General features: G+C 42.9%; 1 protein-coding gene across 2 annotated transcripts in view; it reads left to right on the forward strand.

Moving 5' to 3' along the window:
• Positions 1 to 10697: 10697 nt before the first annotated feature.
• The window catches only part of PGM5 (phosphoglucomutase 5), a 208350-nt gene continuing 202266 nt past the window's right edge, over positions 10698 to 16781 (forward strand). For both annotated transcript variants that reach the window (XM_028117393.2, XM_028117394.2), the window contains exon 1: positions 10698 to 10987. In XM_028117393.2, the coding sequence (XP_027973194.2) occupies positions 10727 to 10987 (261 nt within the window). In that variant the 5' untranslated portion in view covers positions 10698 to 10726. The remainder of the gene's footprint in view (positions 10988 to 16781) is intronic.

Below are 16781 nucleotides of genomic sequence, written 5' to 3' on the forward strand. Positions count from 1 at the left end.
TGTATATATGAACCACATCTTCTTTATCCATTCGTCTATTGAAGGGCATCTTGGCCCTTTCCACAGTTTGGCTATTGCGGGCATTGCTGCTATGAACATTGGGGTGCATGTGGCCCTTCTTTTCACTACATCTGTGTCTTTGGGGTAAATACCCAGGAGTGCAATTGCTGGGTCATAGGGTAGCTCTATTTTTAATTTTTTTGAGGCACCTCCACACTGTTTTCCAAAGTGGCGGTACCAACTCGCATTCCCACCAACAGTGTAAGAGGGTTCCCCTTTCTCCACAACCTCGCCAACATTTGTTGTTTCTTGCCTCATCAATTTTTGCCATTCTAACTGGTGTAAGGTGGTATCTCAGTGTGGTTTTGATTTGAATTTCCCTGATGGCTAAAATGATGATGAACATTTTTTCATGTGTCTGTTAGCTATTTGTATGTCTTCTTTGGAGAAGTGTCTGTTCATGTCTTCTGCCCATTTTTTGACTTATTTATTTTTTGGGTGTTGAGTTTGAGAAGTTCTTTATAAATCTTGGATATCAGCCCTTTGTCTGTAGTGTCACTCGCAAAAATCTTCTCCCATTCTGTGGGTTGCCTCTTTGTTTTGTTAACTGTTTCCTTTGCTGGGCAGAAGCTTTTTATCTTGATGAAGTCCCAAAAGTTCATTTTCGCTTTTGTTTCCCTTGCCCTTGGAGACGTGTCTTGAAAGAAATTGCTGCGGCTGATGTCAAAGAGGTTACTGCCCATGTTCTCCTCTAGGATTTTGATGGATTCCTGTCTCACATTGAGGTCTTTCATCCATTTAGAATTTATCTTTGTGTATGGTGTTAGAGAATGGTCGAGTTTCATCCTTCTTTATATAGCTGTCCAATTTTCCCAGCACCATTTATTGAAGAGACTGTCTTTTTTCTATTGCATATTTTTTCCTGCTTTGTTGAAACTTATTTGACCATAGAGTTGAGGGTCCATATCTGGGCTCTCTATTCTGTTCCATTGGTCTATGTGTCTGTTTTTGTGCCAGTACCATGCTGTCTTGGTGATCACAGCTTTGGAGTATAGCTCGAAATCAGGCAACGTGATGCCCCCCACTTTGTTTTTCTTTTGCAACATTTACTTGGCGATTTGGGGTCTTTTCTGATTCCATACAAATTTTAGGATTGTTTGTTCCAGCACTTTGGAAAATGTCATTGGTGTTTTGATGGGGATGGCATTGAAGGTATAGATTGCTCTGGGCTGCATAGACATTTTAACAATGTCTATTCTTCCGGTCCATGAGCATGGAATGTTTTTCCATCTTTTTGTGTCTTCTTCAATTTCTTTCATGAGTGTTCTGTAGTTCCTAGAGTATAGATCCTTTATCTCTTTGGTTAGGTTTATTCCAAGGTATCTTATGGTTGAGATTATTCCCGGCATATTCTCAGACCATAATGCTTTAAAACTGGAACTCAATCACAAGAAAAAATTTGGAAGAAATTCAAACACTTGGAAGCTAAAGACCACTCTGCTTAAGAATGTTTTGTCAACCAAGAAATCAAAGAAGAACTTAAACAATTCATGGAACCAATGAGAATGAAAACACGTCGGTCCAAAACCTATGGGATACTGCAAAGGCGGTCCTAAGGGGGAAATACATAGCCATCCAAGCCTCACTCAAAAAAATAGAAAAATCCCAAACTCACCAACTAACTCTACACCTTAAAGAACTAGAGAAAAAGCAACAAACTATGCCTAAGCCATGCATTAGAAGAGAAATAATTTAGATTAGAGCAGAGATAAATGAATTAGAAACCAGAAATACAGTAGAGCATATCAACGAAACTAGAAGCTGGTTCTTTGGAAAGAATTAATTAGATCAATAAACCACTGGCCAGACTTACCCAAAAGAAAGGAGAAAGGACCCAAATTAATAAAATTATGAATGGAAGGGATGAGATCACGACAACACCAAGGAAATAGAAACAATTATTAGAAATCATTATCAACAACTATATACTGATACATTAAGCAACCTGGAAGAAATGGATGCATTCCTGGAAGCCTATAAACTACCAAGACTGAAACAGGAAGAAATAAACAACCCGAATAGACCAATAACCAGTAACAAGATTGAAGCAGTGATCAAAAACAAGAGTCCAGGGACTGATGGATTCCCTGGGGAATTCTACCAAACATTCAAAGAAGAAATAATACCTATTCTCCTGAAGCTGTTTCAAAAAATAGAAATAGCTTCCAGACTCAGAGAAAGCTTCCAGACTCATTCTATGAAGCCAGCATGACCTCGATCCCCAAACCAGGCAGAGACCCCATCAAAAAGGAGAATTTCAGACCGATATCCCTGATGAATATAAATGCCAAAATTCTCCACAAAATCCTAGCTAATAGCATCCAACAGTACATTGAAAGGATCATCTACCATGACGAAGTGGGATTTATCCCTGGGATGCAAGGGTGGTTCAACATTCGCAAATCAATCAATGTGATAGAACACATTAATAAGAGGAGAGAGAAGAATCATATGGTCCTCTCAATTGATGCAGAAAAAGCATTTGACAAAATACAGCATTCTTTCCTGATTAAAACTCTTCAGAGTATAGGGATAGCATGAATATTCCTCAATTTCATAAAATCCATCTATGAAAGACCCACAGGGAATATGATTCTCAACGGGGAAAAGCAGAGAACATTTCCCTTAAGATCAGGAACATGTCAAGGATGCCCACTCTCACCACTATTGTTCAACACAGTACTAGAAGTCCTAGCAACAGCAATCAGACAACAAAAAGAAATAAAAGGCATTCAAATTGGCAAAGAAGTCAAACTCTTTCTCTTTGCAGATGACCTGATACTTTATGTAGAAAATCCAAAAGACTCCACTCCCAACTCATACAGCAATTCAGTAATGTGGCAGGATACAAAATCAATGCACAGAAATCAGTTGCTTTCTTATACACTAACAATGTAACTGTAGAAAGAGAAATTAGAGAATTGATTCCATTTACAATAGCACCAAAAACCATATGCTTCTATGCTTATTATTATGGCTACTTCTTTTTCTTTTCTTTTTTTTAAAGATTTATTTATTTATTTGAGAGAGAGCACACATGAGCGTGTGTGCACATGAGCTGGGGGAAGGGGCAGAGGGAGAGGGAGAAAGAGAATCCCAAGCAGACTCCCCTCCCCGCAAAGCATGGAGCCAGACAGATGCTCAGTCTCATAACCCTGAGATCATGACCTGAGCTGAAATCAAGAGTTGGTCACTTAACCGACTGAGCCACCCAGGCATCCTGTGGCTATTTATTTTTCAAAAGTATCTAAGTAAAGTGTTACAGAACTTATGGAATAACATGAATTCTGGAGTCCCTGATAATTCTCAGAAATTCCATTTCCTCATTCTTGAATCCCAATAATTAATATCTGTCAAAAATTTGGATGCAGTGTAAGGGAGTAGAATGCTATGTTGGATACCTGGTAGGGTTCGCGGTGAAGGGTTATTGTTTATCTCTGAGCTATTCTCACCAATGATGTCCCCACATAAGTCACACTCACTGGGGCACTAAGATACACGAAGACAACTGCTATTGGGTACAAACCTCCCTGTTGATTTCAGTCCCTGCTGAAATTTGGAAAAATCAGTTGCATGAGAAATGAGAAGTGACCCTTTCCTGGCTTCCAGGGAAATATTAGAAACAAGAGGGAGAGAAATGCTGAACAATGAAGGTGCCCATGGGCTTCTGGTCGAAGTTGATGGTCATGTTTTAATCCAAGAAACCCTGATCATCGGCATCACTTTGGGGTTAAAACATTGTGTCCAGAAAACCCCAGGTTAGAAGGCAGTTGTTGTGGGCTTGAGTTATTTTTCTCTATGTGCTTGAGTTAATTTTCAAATCAATTGTGCCCTCTGTGGATGTGCTCTGAGGGAATGAACAAAAGACTGGAGGCATCCCATGGGGAAAACTGATCTCCATGGGCATGGCATGTAGAATTGTTGGGGACAGTGGTTCCTGACACATGGGTGAGTGAGACCTGTACAGGGCCTGGGCTGGCCCAGAGGGGCTGACAATGACATCTACATCTGCTTGCAGACCCGAAATGGACTGGCCCTGATGACACAGTATTTCTTTTTCATTCATTCATTCATTCATTCATTCATTCACTTATTTATTGAGAAAGAGAGAGTGCGCACCTGCGTGAGCAGGGGAAAGGGCAGAGGGAGAGAGACAATCTCTCTCTGAGTGCAGAGCCGGACTTGGGGCTCGATCCCAGGACCCTGAGATCATGACCTGAGCTGAAATCAAGAGTCCACTGCTCAACTGACTGAGCCACCCAGGGGCCCCAGTATTTTTTTTAACTGAAGTATAATTCACATACAATGTTATATTGGTTTCAGGTATGTGATCTAATATTCCAACAATTCTGTACATTACTCAGTGTACTTTTATTTTTTTAAGACTTTATTTATTTGAGAGAGAGAGTGAGGGAGAGAGAAAGAGAGAGCACAGGCAGGGGGAGGGGGAGAAGCAGGCTCCCCACTAAGCAGGGAGCCCAACTCAGGGCTTGATCCCAGGATCCCAAGATCATGACCTGAGCCGAAGGCAGACATTCAATTGACTGAGCCACCCAGGGGCCCCTACTCAGTGTACTTTACTCCCCTTTATCTATTTCAACCATCCCTCCCCCCACCTCCCCTCTGGTAACCATCAGTTTGTTCTCTGTATTTAAGAGTCTGTTTCTTGTTTGTTTGTCTCTTTTTTCTTTGTTTTGTTTCTTCCACATATGGTTGAAATCATTCGGTATGTCTTTCTTTGACTAACTTATTTCACTTAGCATTTTACCCTCTAGATCCATCCATGTTGTCATAAATGGTGAGATCTCATTCTTCCTATGGCTGAATAATATTCCCTTGTATGTGTGTGGGTGTGTATGTATATATGCATGTATATGTATCACATCTTTTTTATCCGTTGATCCTGGTTCGTGTCCATATCTTGGCTGTTGTAACACAGTATTTCATATTAGTCATGCAAATTGACCCAGACTTCATGGCTAAAAAAAATCCATTCATAAGGGAGGAATCCTGGCTAGTACGACATACTTGATATTTAACTGTGTGATGTAGGTGGATATAAAATAGCTTGCTAAAAAAGGACTTTACATAGGAATGTTAGGTATTTATTCAGAGATTGGCCATATATTGGGGGAGAGGGGATCCCCTCCTAAAACCCAAAACCCAAGAAAGATGCCATGTAGGCTATGGTTGTAAATGACTAATGCAATGCAATGTTAGTGGAACATGGAAAATACATTTCCTTTATAATAAAGACCTAAGTTGTTACTTTTTGAAGCCTTAAAAACAAAATTCAACTATTAAAAAAGTGTAGAGATACTTTTAGAAAATCTCTTGCCTTTTATGAAATAAAGCATTTTGATAAGATGACTTATAAACTTGTCAGCCATCTGTTCCTGTATATCACTGATGCTTCTAGATACCGTGGGGACCCCTGGAGATGGAATATTCGGTTTTGGCCGACCGGTGGCCGATTATTTTTAGGTAAAAGTGAATTGAGATGCAACCTTTTGCTCTCCCCAAACCACAGTTTTTACAAGTTAGTCAATGAACTTTAAATGCTTTTCAGAGTTGGGGCCAGAGCACACCGTAGTCAGGAGACCACACCTGTAAGAGTTTTCCATCAACTTCTCATGTGGGCCTCAGGGGATTTCTAACAGCACTCCTGTATTCCTGGGCTTCCCGTGGCTACCTCCAAAACCAAACTAGGGAGAACTGAAGAGTCCACGTATTAGGCTGATGGCTCTTTTTGCACAGTTGCTTACAAAACACTTAAGGGTCAGTTAAAATAATTTTTTTTTCATCTTTAATAGGAGTTCACTAATTTGCAAGTGATGGCATGCTGGCTATTGTGATGAAAAGGTTAATTAGCCATAATCTATGGCCGCCGTCAAAGACAATCCTGTCTGATACAAAGATTCAGAATCATCATTATTATAGTAATAGGAATTATGTTAGTACTATTTTAATAATTATTTAATGGTGACATTTAATAATAATAACAATACTTACGTTCCAGGCTCCATGCTAAGCAATCTGCAAGTATTAGCTCTCTGAATATGATGATCAACCATGGGAGATAGGTGACGTTATGTTCATTTTCCAGATGCAGAAACTGAGCTTTAGGGAGGGTAAGCATCTTGTCCAAGGCCACACAGGCAGTCATTGATGAAGGTGGGAAACAGAGTTTTGAAGCCTGACACACAAGAACATAGAGATCAGTGTACAAACGTTTGCAAGATACACATGCAATATGTTCCTTTCCATCACTTGAACATTCACTCAGTGGCCTTCTAGTGAGGGAGGTAGAGAAGCAGCAAGTTCTGTTGGAATTGTGATATGTTATTTCATTTGCTGGGGAACAGAAGGCTTAGTGGAAGGCGGTGTGTTTTAGGAGAAATAAGTAGTTGACTTTCCCCATGACCAGAAACTATTGGGGCGGATTAAAAAGTACATCCAAGATGTCCACCCGGGAGATTTTCTACCTGCTTTTCTGCTTCTTGTTCTGTACTTTTGGTATTTCTTCTGCTCTTAGCGTCAGTGAGTCAACGGCCTGTTTTTAGCACTGCCTGTGTGCACAGACGTGGACCCTGCCTGAACAGGGGTGTGTAATTACCATGGGCCAAATATGCGTGCTAGTCTTTCCTGCCAGCAGTGGGTGAAGAATGGTGGCGTGTGTGTGGGGGGCGGGGGGGGAGGTGTATGGAAGAACAGAACATATAAAATAAAATTATCTATAAATATATTTAATTCATTTTAAGTCTCAAAATCGCTCAAGGGTATTTTTTTTTTTAATTGGGCAATTCAACCTGTTCCCCTTGGCACGTTCTGATAAGTTCATACATGGAAGCCTGAGAGAAATTAATCTTTTAATGCCTCACAAGTGAAAAAGGAAATTATAGAATGATGTAGCTGGAAGGGACCCCAGAGATCTAAAGTGTTTCATGGAATATTCATGTCTTTGATGTGTTAATAGGTGTTTTGCAAAAGACCTTACTTTACATGGTCAGGTAAGATGTGGAAATGCTAGGTTAAAGTTAAATAGGTTTTTCTGTGGAACTTCACGGTCTTTAATATGCTAATGTGCTTTGTGAATCTACAACACTTATTTGACCCTCCCCCCAAATTCTTTTTGTGGGAAATGCAGGTCTGGCTGAGGCAGCTAGTGTAGCCTCTCTCAAGATGGCGGCTGACACCTTTTCGAGAGCAAGGAAGTCCCAAGGGGAAAGAAGGATGGATCAGTTGCTCCTGTTACGTACCAGGAATTCTCAGTGAAATGCCTTTCCCTAGAGGCTCAGAGAAGGCTGAGAGGCACCTCGGCAAAAAGGGCTCCCCTTCATTGTAAGCCACACCGCAGAGAAGTGTGAACACAGCACAAAGGGGTGACCGGCCCCTTAAAATCAGGAAAATGTATTTTATCCCCGCCCTAGCCCCCTGGGGACCCTTGAAGGGGGAAAGGGGGCTGTCACCAGGCTATAGTCACAAAGCTAACCTGAGTCTTTGCCTAGACAAACTGGGCATGTGAGTTTAGGCAGAGAAGCACCAGTTTAAAAACTCTCAGAGCTTTTAGTATGAAAATGTGCATTGTAACGCTCCAAGAATGAGGTAGAGTGTGTAGGATTTTTAAGTTGCTTGACCATGTAGCTCTTGCTTTGTGCGGCATGTGGGAGGCAGTCATGTTCTGAGGAAAGCCCTTTGGGAAACACTGATCTAATCCGACCTTCTCATTTTACCAGTGAGCAAGGACAAGGCATTTCTTCTGTGGGGCCCTCTCAGGTTCCTTTCTCCATCACTGTAACACAGTTATTGGAACTAACTTGACCAATTTTGAGGACAGCTTTGAAGAGGTTTCTTTAGTTCATAAACTCTTTTTTGTACGTTTCAAGGGTAAATTTACTCTATATCTTGAATTAACATTGTCAAAAACCACAGATTCATTCAACCAATGTGTATAGAATATCGCCTCTTCCCAAAGACCCTTTCCACACAGTGGTGGTCTACAAAGATGTAAGTTACTCCTTGAGGGAGAGGACATTAATAATAACAATAAGTATGATATGGATGGCGATACTATGAACGTCTAACATTCATCAAATGCCTGTTTGTCAGACACTATATACCAAGTACTTTAATCCTCCCAACAACCAGTGAGGTGAGGATGATAATGATTCTTATTTCGCAGTGAGGATATCAGGTGAGGAGAGGTTAAGGAATTATTCCAAGGTCACATACAGCTGGAGGAGAGAAGCCTGTGAAGCATTCCTTATCAGCGATGCAAAGTGCTGTATGACTTTAGCGAAAAGAACAACACGTTTTGAAAGACTTGATAGGTGCAAGTGTCACTTACGCGGGGGACAATTATGGTGCTCACCCATCTCTCCTCCCTCTGGGGAACAACACCCGCTTACTTTGGCGTAACTCCAAAGACACTGTGGGGTCTGGCTATGTGGTGGGGCACATTGCCTTGAGCTGGACCAGAGTCTTTGGGGATGTGGGGATGAGAACCAAGGGAAGAGGTTTTCCTCTTGGCTGGTAAAACTGTAAAAGCTTGTCTGAGATGTGCGTGCCTTGTCCTTAGCCCTGTGGAAGGGGCTGGGCTTTGGTAGGAGAAACAAGGTTGGAGGTGGAGAGATGGAAGAGTAGATCTTCTGGTCACCTCTGAGGCTTGGAGGCTGAGTCCTTCTCTTCTTTACTGGAGCAGAGGATTTACTACCTTCTCTTCTGGGAATGATACTGCCCTTCCTTGCAAAAGAAAATGTTATTAGACAGTGATTTAAAAACCCCTGTGCCATAGGGATATACACAGATCCTTAGAAGTGATGAGGTTCTGTCTGTTGGTTGCTACAGGGGAATGGGCTCTTGAGGGTCCAAGGAGAGAGTGGAGGTAAAAACAAAAACAAAAATATATTTTTAAAAAACACAATGACAACCCAACTTTGGTGTTTAAGAGGATAGCTAAAAAGTCCCAACAGGATTCTGTTGGTGGCTTCAGTGGTTTCCCCATCACACTTCAATGGTATTAATAAAAACAAGAGTTCGGACTGACTGCACATGCCATCTCACCCACTCCCTCGATCTCCCAGAAAGCCTCCCTTTTCTCATCTGTAAAATGGGAATGATATGAATGCCATTCCTTCTTCTTTTGTTTTGAGTCTCCAAAGAGAAAACAGATGCAAAGCCTTTTGCCAACTGCAAAACAGCATGTAAGTGTGAGCTCCTATTCACACTCATCTTACTGTGATCAAACACTTTCTAACCCTGCAGCAAGTCAAGTTTGGTCCCAGCCAGTGGAGGGTATTTGGGGGGAGGAGAAGAAGCAAGAGATTTCAGGACAGTCACCTTAGTGGGTGCAAAAATGCTTGGAGGGTGAAAGGTGATAGAAACAAAAAAACAAATAACAGTTGTTTCTTTCCTCTTTGGATTTTATCCTTTTGATGCATTCTCTCTTCACTTCTGTTTTCTATGGAATATTTCTTGGTTTTGGGTTTTAGGTGGACTTTATGCAGACAAGGCAGAACATCCCTAGCCCCTGCAGGATAAGGCGCATGGAAGGGACGCAAAAGAGTTCCTGGTACCCTGTCCTTGTTGAATTTGGGTTTATTCATTCATTAAACAGGGCTTTACACTTCTCCTCTTGAAAATGATTGATCCGGGTAGGAGCTCTGCAGTGTGGACAAATACAGTGTGGGGCCAGCCTGTTTCTAAGCATGAGCTGGGCTAGGGAGGGTGAGAGGAGTAAGAAGAATAAAGAAGTACGCGTCTGTGTTGCTGTTGTTGCAACCACCACAACAAACAGGGGAAGAAAAGTTTCCACGCTGCAGATCTCGCTGCCTTGAGAGAGCCCAGGGAAAAGTGTGGATCGTTGGATGGGTCCTGCTGGATTGAAGGGCCTGACAGTCTGTGATTCCCTGCAACAAATGGTAGTGGTGGGGTGTGTACTCACACACACAGACACACATGCAACGCTCAGCCTCCAATTTCAGCACTGGCAGAAGATAACAATTCTCAGTTCGCCTTTCCAGGGTTATTTTTGGCCGGGGCTGTTCGCTGGTGGCAAAAGTTTCAGCCCCCTCCCAACTCCCTCCCTTGTCCTTGTTCAAAAGAGAAACTTGGGCTTGTTAACGGCTCACTTGCAGGGAGACCCGGAGACAAGGCTGCGGTGGGAGGGAAGAGGGAGTGGGGGTCTGGGAGAGGTCCACAAATCCTGCTCAAGCTCTCACCACCCCACCCTCCGGGCTGTTTTCTAGCAGGGGGTGTGCTCCCGGAGAGAAGCGATCGTTGGGAAAGTCTGGGGCCAGGCGCGCGAGCAGGGTCGCCGGGGTCGGGCTAGCCGGCCCTGGGACACCCCGAGAGTGAGTCCAGCTGGGGCCCAGATCCTGCCGGCGCCTCGCGCCATCCGGCTGGAGAGGGATTTGGACGGGAGCAAACTTTCTGGGAAGGTAGAGGCCGAACTCTGCTGGGCGACGCGGAGAGGGAGGACTGTCGGTGCCGCGGGAGGGCGCAGGGCGCAGGGCGCGGGCCGGCTGCGGAGGGGGCCGGGGCCGGGGCGCGAGGCGGAGCCCGGGCGCGCAGCCAAGCCGGTGGGGGGGCGGGGGGGGGTTAGCCCGGCGGGCTGCAGATTCCCTCGGGCTCCCGGGAGCCGCGGCAGGACCGGCCAGGAGGCGCCATGGAGGGGAGCCCCATCCCGGTGCTGACGGTGCCCACCGTGCCCTACGAGGACCAGCGGCCGGCCGGCGGCGGGGGACTGCGGCGGCCCACCGGCCTCTTCGAGGGCCAGCGCAACTACCTGCCCAACTTCATCCAGAGCGTGCTGTCGTCCATCGACCTGCGTGACCGCCAGGGCTGCACCATGGTGGTGGGCAGCGACGGCAGGTACTTCAGCAGGACGGCCACCGAGATCGTGGTGCAGATGGCCGCGGCCAACGGGGTGAGTGACCTGCCCCGGCCGACCCTCGCCTCCCGCCGCGCCGCCGCAGTGCGCGGGCCCCGCCCTGGCCCCTCCAGCCTGCCGCCCCGCGCCCGACCCCCATCCCCACCCCCACCGCCACCCTGGCCCCTGGCTCTCCCAGGTCCTCTCCTCCCGGGTCCCCGAAAGGCCTTCAAGGTTCCGCCTCCAGGGAACCTGCCACATCGCCCTGAGCCCTCCCCGGCTCTCTGCCCACGTCCCGCACCTGCCCGCGTTCCTTTTGGGCCTTCTCTTCCCCAACCCTTTAAAACTATCTATTCTGACCGCATTCACTACCCTCCCTCCCCCCACTTCTTTCCTAAGCTGCCAACATAGTGGTTACCCCCTTCCTTCTTTTTTCTCCTGTGTCCTATCTGCTGTTCTCTTCTTCCCCCCTAAATTTTGGCTCTGCCAGATTTAACAGTAGTGTTGTCTCAAACACACGCGTGCGTACACACACACACACACACACACACACACACACACACACACACTCCAGTGTGGATCCCTGACATGTTTGGCAAGAGTAGACCCTAAAGATTTTTAATATACGTGGTTCGTTAACCCAGTGGAATTACTTCACTATTAATCTGATTGGGGTAGAGCTGGGGTGGAGATCACTTTGATGGCATACAGCCTGGGCTCTCAGTAGTGTGTGTGTGTGTGTGTGTGTGTGTGTGTGTGTGTGTGTGTGTGTGTGTGTGTATTGGGGGAGGTGTTATCTCTCAATGATCTGAAATGAGACTTGCCATGCCTTTCTTAAAGCAATTCCTGACTTCTCTGCAAGAGGCTCTTTGGCGGTTGACAGCATTTTGTACCTCTTCTCCCTTTCAGTTTTCATCCTCAGTTCCTCTCTCTTCTCCCACGACCTCTGCAGACCTTGGGTTTTTCTCCTTCTCCCTCCTTCCTTTCTGTCCTACAACTAGAAACCCCTTCTGGCATCAACCCGTACCCCTGTGTCCTCCTTCCCAAACCCCACAGCCTCTGTGGACTTCTGCAAGAGGGAGACCTCACTTCAGGGGTCTTTGTGAGAAATGTCTAAAAGAGTCATTTCAGCCTTGTTCATACAGTCAGATCCCCACACATAGTACATTTAAGCGGAATGCCTACAGATGTATAAATGAGTGCGAACATTGAAAAAAAGTGAAACTAAACAACTGTCTGGCTTGTGGATTCCCTTTCTCCTTCCTGAGCCCCTCCTTTTAATTTTCTCCCTTCCTTTCTTTCTTTTTGTTTTTCGGTCTTTGGTGTTGTCCACGCTCCATGTTTGTCTACTCTGATTCCCCTCTCTCAGTGTTTTAGGGGTGGGGAAAGTGGATTTTTTTTCCCTAAATAAAAGAACCCAAAAGCAATTGGGAGAAAAGCGCCGAGGGGTGACATGGGTGGTGGAGCTGGGATTTCCAACCCCAGCAGATGATGCAGCTGGTGATACAGGACTTGTATTTCTCTCTGGCTCCTTACTTGGGATTGATAAAAGTTGGCTTGAATCAGGGAGTTGGAGAAAGGTTGACAAATGGTCTTTTACTCTTGTCTGACAAAGCTGTTCCCGTGGGGTGATGGAGAATAAGGAGCCTTGGGAGAGCTGGGGCAGCCCTCATACTCCTTCCTGGGCCAATTTTTCCAGCGAATGAGAGAAACATCCACTTATTTATTGTGGGTGAGGATATTTTTGAAGCTACAGTTGTCGATTTGCAGGGGCAAGGTATTATTATGCTTTCTTATTTCTTGGCACACGTTCCCATGAAGCCTCTTCAACTTGTTACTTCAATGGGTCTTCTCTGGTAACTACATTTTATTAACTTTAAGGGTGGAGTTTATTTTAGGAGATAGTTAGCATGTTAATAAATGGTTAAAATAGAGCCATGCTTAACCTCACGGTTGTTACAAGGACAGAATGACAAGTCCTAATCCACCCAGAATCACCATCTCTTCAATAATCTGAAAGTATTACTTCTAGAATGGGTGGGTATGGGTGAAGGGAATGGTCAACATTTATCAAAGTTTCAGGCAGCAAGTTTTAACCAGTCTTTTCCTCATTTTGTTCATCTTCTTGAGGGCTTTTTGCTCAAGCAAAGTGAACAATCAGAAGGCTGGCTTTAGGAGAAAAGGGGTTTACCGTGAGCAAAATTGGTCTTGAATGATGGCAAATTAATGGGAATGCACTTGTCTCCTGACTTGGCCCGTAGAGTTACACTCAAGAATGAGGACCTTTGATTCTAAAAACTTTGCCCCTCTTGATTTCCCATTGGGTATTCATAAATGGGCTAGAAAAACAGTAGAAAAATAGAATTTATTTTCTTTGAACTAACTTGAATCTGAGTGGGTAGGCTGCCTCTCTGTATCTGAAAAATCTTGGTTTTGATAGAAAAAGTTAATTTTACTAAGCAGTTTAATATAACAAACTATAGTTGCTCTTTGTTTATATAATTGCTAGAGGAGAAGAGAAGTTTGAAATTTCCAAAATGATGAACTGCACTACTTATGTTTTAGTATATCATAAAGTTTGAAATAGATTCCCAGACATATACCCTGTACAATTTGGGATAAAAAATTTTTTATTGTAAAATTATGAAAATTTCAAACTTTCAGAAAAGTGGAGAGAATAGAGAAATGACATCCATATGCCCATACACTAGGCTGTTAACTTTTTCCTATGTTTGTTTCATCTTTTTTGAGGGCTAAAGTATTTTAAAGTATATTTTAAAAATGACATTTTACACATTTTATCCCTAAATTCAGTAGGGATCTCTAAAAACCAAGAATAACTTTCTTGATAGTTACAATATCATTATCATCCCAAACAAAATAAAAAAGGATTTCTTCATTTATTACCCAGTCCACATTCAGATTTCCTCAGTTATTCTGAAATGTCTTTTGTCGCTGTTTCTTCAAACTAGTTTCTTCTAATCAAGGAATACATATTGCACTAGGTTATATCTTAAATCTCCTTTAACCTAGAAAATATCTCCCTCTTTATTTTTATTCTTTGTTAATGAAATTGACTTATTGAAGAGGCTGGGTCGATTGGTTGTCTTGTAGAATGCCCCCCTCTGCTCCCCATTTCTGAAATTTTCTGATTTTTTTTTAATGGTGTCATTTAACTTTTCATTATATTGCCTGTGTGTGTGTGTGGGGGGGGGTGTAACTAGAAATTGGTTCTAAAGGCTTAATTAGATTCAGGCTCAACAAAATTTTTTTTTTTTTTGCAAGACTATTTTGTAGGCGATGGTGTATATTCATGTTGTATCGTGTCAGGAAACAATCTCTGGATGACCAGTTGTTCATGATACTGAGATGATTATAGGGCTGTTGTGGTGATTGCCTCTGTTTTCCAGGCTTTTCCCCCTCGGCACTGGCCAGTAGCCTGTGGGGCGAGGTTTGTACCATATGAATATCTAGTTCCAGTCAAACTTTACTCAGTTGTTTAGCATCCTGGCTTGAGTAGATTATTTCATTAGCAGTTTCAAAATGATTTTTGAATCCTCTAATCCCATCTACATGCTTCAGCTAGCATTTTTCTAAAAATTGGGTATTTTCCTCACTATTGGGCTCTCCCGTAATATAGTTCCTTCTAGAAAAGCAGAATATATGTTTATTTCTTTCCCTTTTTAAAAAAAGATTTTATTTATTTACTTCAGAGAGAGAGAGAGAATGAGAGATAGAAAGCACGAGAGGGAAGAGGGTCAGGGGGAGAAGCAGACTCCCGGCTGAGCAGGGAGCCCGATGCGGGACTCGATCCCAGGACTCCAGGATCATGACCTGAGCCGAAGGCAGTTGCTTAACCAACTGAGCCACCCAGGCGCCCTATTTCTTTCCCTTTTTAAATTACCAATTTTCAGAGTCAGGATTTGGTGAAATAGCCACTTCCCCTGTTGACACATGAATTTGTTTGGCTTTGCTTTTGCTCTTTTGAGTATCACTGTGGACTCCTGAATTTTTATATAATCCATTTGAATGAATTTGTAAATAAGTGAGAAGACATTTTTACCTGTTTTTGTAATTTTTATATGGCTGTGTGAACTTATTTAAAAAGTCCCCAGAAGTATTTTTATTCTCTTTTAAAGATATAGACTGTGTCATAACATATGGGGCAAAAGAAAAATAACTACTAAGTATGAGAGTAACTAGCATCATTTAAATGAATTGCAAAACTTAGTTTGTTACTAATTTAAACTTAGTTTGTAAGTAAGTGATTTTTTATTATTATGTTAATCACCATATCCTATTTCTTTTTCCATTTGCTTCAGATACTCTTCAGGGGTTTAGATCCTCTAGGTATCAATTTATTTTACTCTCTTAAAGATTTCAAGAGCTAAATGTAAATAATGGCTACATTATGAATAAACACCTTTGCCTTTTTCTCGGTGAATCCGTCTGTGACTAAGGGCATCTCTCTCTTTCTCCTCTTTGTTCTAATCTTTTTTTTTTAAGTCCTAAAATATCTTTAATATTGGACAGATGGCAGCACTATGTCTGACTGAAGATGTTTCTGACTTTCTAAAGTCTTCTGTCTCTGGAGATGACACTATATATCATCACTGTCTGATGGAACTTTTAGAACTTTTTGAGATGATGGAAAGGTTCTGTAATCTATCCTGGCCACTAGCCACATGTGATTATCAAACACTCAAAATGTACCAAGTGTGACTGAAGAACTGAATCTTGTATTTTATTTAATTTTAATTCATTAAAATTTAAGTTTAAATCACTGTAAGTGATTAAAAGCTGTCATACTGGATAGCACAGCTCTATAATTCAGCATTTAAAATGTGGAATTTTTTTTTTTTATGGATCCAGACTGTTACATCCAAAAGCAACTATAAGTTAAATAAACGTAGGTCACCAAACACCGTGAATGCATATTTGGCAAACCCAAACCAGATTTCTTCATGTGATAACCACACTCTCTTTTGACTTGAGACAATGAGGTATGGTAGACAAAGCACTGTATCAGCAGCTGGAAGGCTTGCTTCCTTTTCCTAGCTCTGCCATACGGGCTGCTGAGCAAATGCTTCAGACTCTTGAAATACCTAGAAACCACTTGTTTCCTCATCTATAAATTGGTTATGAGAGCATGGCTGCGTTATCCTGGGAATCAAATGAAAGTGTTATGTAACATCCATAGCTTTAAGAAATGTAAGGGAATATTATTATGGTCAACTGAATATATCTCACAAAATAATGATTTGACTGCATGTATTGAATAAAACAACTTATAACTCCGGTCCAAGTTTTAGCCAAGGGAAAATCCATTTGTTGATTTGCCGCACACTATGCTGGCCATATGATGATCAGCAATGGTAATAATCATATTAGCATACAGTTCAGCTTACGGAATCAGTTCAGCTTACAAGAACTTCTCAATGCCTTGTGAAATCTTTTAGGGGTGGAGGTTGAAGTGCAATGGTATGAAGAAGGCTGGGTCAGCATGGGACTTGGGTGTGCCTTCCAAATGGGTGTTTGTACCAGTCGTATTTGATTCCAGTGGGCCATGCAAAGGTGGTTGTTCCAAAGAACGGGAGTGCATTTGCCCTGACATTTACTAGAGCTCTCTGGGGAACAAAGAAAAGGAGCATGGATTTGGAAGGGAGGCAGAGTGGAATATGGTGGTGTGTGGGATGTAGGGAGGGAGGAAGTAGGCAGCAGGAGGGGGAGCCTGTGTTTCAACATATAAGCCTTCTTTACTGGGATGGATCTGGAATTCTGGGATAAGCTGGCATCAGGTCTTGTCTCCAGAAGGGAAAAAGAACTGGGTGGTGACTGGTCTGTATTTCTA

The sequence above is a fragment of the Eumetopias jubatus genome, unplaced genomic scaffold, assembly GCF_037043125.1.
Source record: "Eumetopias jubatus isolate StellerSeaLion01/CBP00866 unplaced genomic scaffold, mEumJub1_p1.0 scaffold_15, whole genome shotgun sequence".
Taxonomy (NCBI): Eukaryota; Metazoa; Chordata; class Mammalia; order Carnivora; family Otariidae; genus Eumetopias; species Eumetopias jubatus.